The following is a 3,866-nucleotide window of genomic DNA, read 5'->3' as shown; positions in this document are numbered from 1 at the left end:
GTCCGGGATACTACCTCTCACTTTTCACTTCATTTTTCACTCCTTTCACTCTCAAATTCACACTACATTTTCTACAAAATGAAGCCCGGAGGTTACCCAAGTCCGAATAGTCCGATGTTCGGTGGTGCACGATGGCCGGGTACAGAACCCGATGAATACCGGACATTCGACACCAACATCCAGTACGATCCCGATTTCAGCACGGACTCATACGAGCTGTCCGACATGGAGCCTTCTCCCACCCGCACACCGGCCCCAAGGCAAAGAAGTTGCCGCTTACGACGGTGAATGAAGAGTTCGCCCTGGGGAGGACGAACTACCAGCCAGAAGAATCCATCGTCCTGACGAGATGTTGAATTGATATTTCGGAGGATCCGGTGTTCGCCAACAATCAAAAGATTACTGCGTATTGGGAGCGCATCGCCAGTGTTGTTTTTATTTATTTATTTTGCTTGATATATTTGCATAAATTATATAAATAGAAAATAGAAGTAAAATGCAAGGGCGTGGCTTAGGGCGGGTTATAGTCCGCCCCATTGCAGGTGAAAGAGATGGAGGATAAAATGCTGATGTGGCGGTACATAGAGCGAGGCTTAGGACGGGCTATAGTCCGCCCCATTATGAATGTCCTAACTAATACTCCATTTTTTTCTCTCTCTCTTTATGTAATTATAATTACATGAAAGATGGAACCACTTATCTTCTCCATTTTTTTTTCTCTCTCTTTCTGTAATTATAATTAGTTGGATACCCCTTACGATATAGCCGTATTATTTTGTTCATAATTGTTTTCTTAATAAGCATATAACAATATGTTTTTCCATAAAAACTATGGAACTTTTGCATTTTATATGATTAATTGCTTTGTAGGTTGTGTTTTAGAATGTAGTTCTACAAAAACTAAATAGATTTTTACTATATACTATAAACAATGGGACAAGAAAAATGATTATTCTCATAATGGGATTGTCTTACGCAATACAATAATTATTGCTTATTTTTCATTTGTTTCCTGACTCAGATACCTTGTTCTCTTTCACTACGTGTAATCCATCATCTACCTCTTTATATTTCTCGTCACCTTCCAAAATCAAACTAAATAATAGTACATTGTATAATATCTTATTATGCCCTCCAAAACATGGATAACACAGATTTGCTTTTTCCAATATTCCATCAGATTCCACACACCAAAGACACCATGATTCCTCTTCACTCTATAAATAGGTTGGATGCTTAGGCATCCATCTCTTAAGCAAGAAAGCAACTACTCACTCAATTCTCTCTTGTGTAGCATTTGTAAGAAAATGAAGAGTGATGGGAGCTCCTTCAACATCTGCAAACCCTATATTGCAATGATATCTCTGCAATTTGGATACGCAGGCATGAACATCATCACCAAGATATCTCTCAATGGTGGGATGAGTCACTACGTTCTCGTCGTTTATCGACACGCCATCGCCACTGCTGTCATTGCTCCCTTTGCTTTCTTCTTCGAGAGGTATCTTGTTAACACTCAAAACGACATTGTTTTACTATAATAATTAGTATTTTCTATTATGTTCTTTTCTTATAGTATTAATTCACTTATAATTAAACACTGTTTTTTATATAAATAAGAGAAAATTTGAAATTTTGTGATATAATATTAATTAATTAATATAAATGTTTGCATAATTATTTCAGGAAAGCACAGCCAAAGATAACGTTCCAGGTGTTCATGCAGATTTTTATTCTAGGCCTTCTCGGGTAATTAATTAATTAATTATCTCATATAGTAATTATATATACATGCAATATTTAATAATTTGTTTTATTTTTGTGTTAGGCCTGTGATTGATCAGAACTTCTATTATGCTGGTTTAAAATTGACTTCACCAACATTTTCATGTGCCATGAGCAACATGCTACCCGCCATGACATTTGTCATGGCCATAATATTCAGGTAAATATATACTAATAATTAAATTACTCCATTATGGAGTAGTACATAACATCAAAATTGTGAAATAAAAATCAGTTACATCTTCTATCACCAATTAATTACAAAATGAATTAAACATCATAGTACTAAATTAGGTAATTTTACTTTATATTTTAATGAATGAGACTGTACCTTGTACCTAATCCTCGTAAAAAAAATAAAGGATGGAGAAAGTGAATATAAAGAAGGTGATATACCAAGCGAAAGTGGTGGGAACATTGATAACAGTTGGAGGGGCGATGCTAATGACATTATACAAAGGCCCATTAGTTGAAATGGCGTGGACGGCCCACCGTCGCGCCATCGGTGGAGGAGGAGGCAGCGAAGGCAAGGAGACCAGCGACCGGGACTGGTTCATCGGGTGCATCCTCCTAATAATCGCGACGCTAGCATGGGCATCCCTCTTCATCCTTCAGAAAGCTGCCCTCAAAACCTACTCGAACCACCAACTTTCTCTCACATCAATGGTCTGCTTCATGGGCACCCTTCAAGCCGTCGCGGTCACCTTCGTCATGGAACACGACCCTTCCGTCTGGAGAATCGGCTGGGACATGAACCTCCTCGCCGCTGCATATGCGGTATGTCTCATATTTGACTGGTTGCGAGTTTTAAGAGATCATTTGACTTTGTGAAAGAAAATAGTTGGAAAAGGTCAGTGAAATATAAGTCTGACTTTTATATAGTACTATTAGTTTTATAATAATTGCCAGTCCAAATAAATTAGTAGAATGTGGGGTCCACTTACTAAAAATACTAAAAATGAAATGAGACATTTATAATTAAGGGACTGTCCAAATAAGGAAATATGAGACATTTAATGGGGAGCGGATGGAGTATATCTCTATAGATACTAATAGTGTTCGGGTTTGAATGAGCAGGGAATTGTGACATCGAGCATATCATACTACGTGCAAGGGCTAGTGATGAAGTCCAAAGGCCCGGTCTTCGCCACGGCTTTTAGCCCGCTCATGATGATCATAGTCGCGGTCATGGGATCCTTTATCCTCGCGGAGAAGATCTATCTTGGAGGGTAAGTGAATTAGTTTACTTAATTAATTATTACTCCCTTCGTCCGCGATTAATTGTGATCTGGTGAATAAACAGGGTGATTGGATCAGCAATCATAGTGGTAGGGCTCTACTCAGTGCTGTGGGGGAAGTACAAGGAAGATCAAGAACAGAAAAACACACTCATAATTCAAGAAATTCCAGAAATTGTCAAAGATAACAATTATAATAATAGGATTGTGGGAGAGGAGAAGGCAGCAGTTGCAATTGATTTGCCCATATTTACTTCACCAGTCAAACCAACTCAGCAAGTTTGAAATGGACACCAAATTACTCCTCTTTCATCTATAACTTTCTGAGGAGTTTTTTCTACTTTCTGGTTCACTCTTTTTGATTTGTTGGAGTTTTACACATATCGATTTTGGTTGTGGATTAATGATCTATGTAAAGTACTACTTTTGATATATTATGCAACCTTTAGAGTTGGCTCATCTTTTTCCTATTTCAATTTTAATTTAGATGGAGTAACACACAATCACGAAAAAATAATAAACAATATAAATGTACTGTTCGATTTCTTAGATAAAATAATATCAAGATATAATCTAACATTAAGTTGTGAGATTATTTAGTCATAGGAGGTTAGCTATGACTAATTATCCCATAATTATTCATCTATGATTGAGTTGTGGAATTAAATGTCATGAACCAAAACAATCTTGCAAATCGAACACCTCAAAATGATATTTGATCTCGACCTCAACCTCAATCTAGATATTATATTAAGATCATTTTACAGGATACTCAAGTTTATTAGAGCATCTCCAAGGGGGAAAGGTACATTGAGAAATATATTTCTCATTTACTTTCTCAAA

General features: G+C 36.9%; 1 protein-coding gene across 1 annotated transcript; it reads left to right on the top strand.

Moving 5' to 3' along the window:
* The first annotated feature begins 1,187 nt into the window (after nucleotides 1-1,187).
* Nucleotides 1,188-3,482, top strand: LOC125192019 (WAT1-related protein At5g07050-like). Its single transcript, XM_048089471.2, has 6 exons — nucleotides 1,188-1,501; nucleotides 1,687-1,749; nucleotides 1,829-1,945; nucleotides 2,148-2,562; nucleotides 2,863-3,014; nucleotides 3,089-3,482. Exons 1-6 carry the CDS (start codon nucleotides 1,233-1,235, stop codon nucleotides 3,306-3,308), a joined length of 1,236 nt encoding a protein of 411 aa, XP_047945428.1. The 5' UTR covers nucleotides 1,188-1,232; the 3' UTR covers nucleotides 3,309-3,482.
* Nucleotides 3,483-3,866: the final 384 nt, after the last annotated feature.

Source organism: Salvia hispanica, chromosome 4, assembly GCF_029641045.1.
Source record: "Salvia hispanica isolate PSC_SH4W2 chromosome 4, Shi_PSC_v1, whole genome shotgun sequence".
Taxonomy (NCBI): domain Eukaryota; kingdom Viridiplantae; phylum Streptophyta; class Magnoliopsida; order Lamiales; family Lamiaceae; genus Salvia; species Salvia hispanica.
The sequence above is the reverse complement of the archived record's forward strand: the minus strand, read 5'-3'. Positions and strand labels throughout refer to the sequence as shown.

Coding starts and splice junctions, on each gene's coding strand:
- LOC125192019 (XM_048089471.2), top strand. CDS start 1,233: ATGCTTAGGCATCCATCTCTTAAGCAAGAAAGCAACTACTCACTCAAT. Junction 1,502..1,686: donor TTTGCTTTCTTCTTCGAGAG/GTATCTTGTTAA, acceptor TAATTATTTCAG/GAAAGCACAGCCAAAGATAA. Junction 1,946..2,147: donor GTCATGGCCATAATATTCAG/GTAAATATATAC, acceptor AAAAAAATAAAG/GATGGAGAAAGTGAATATAA.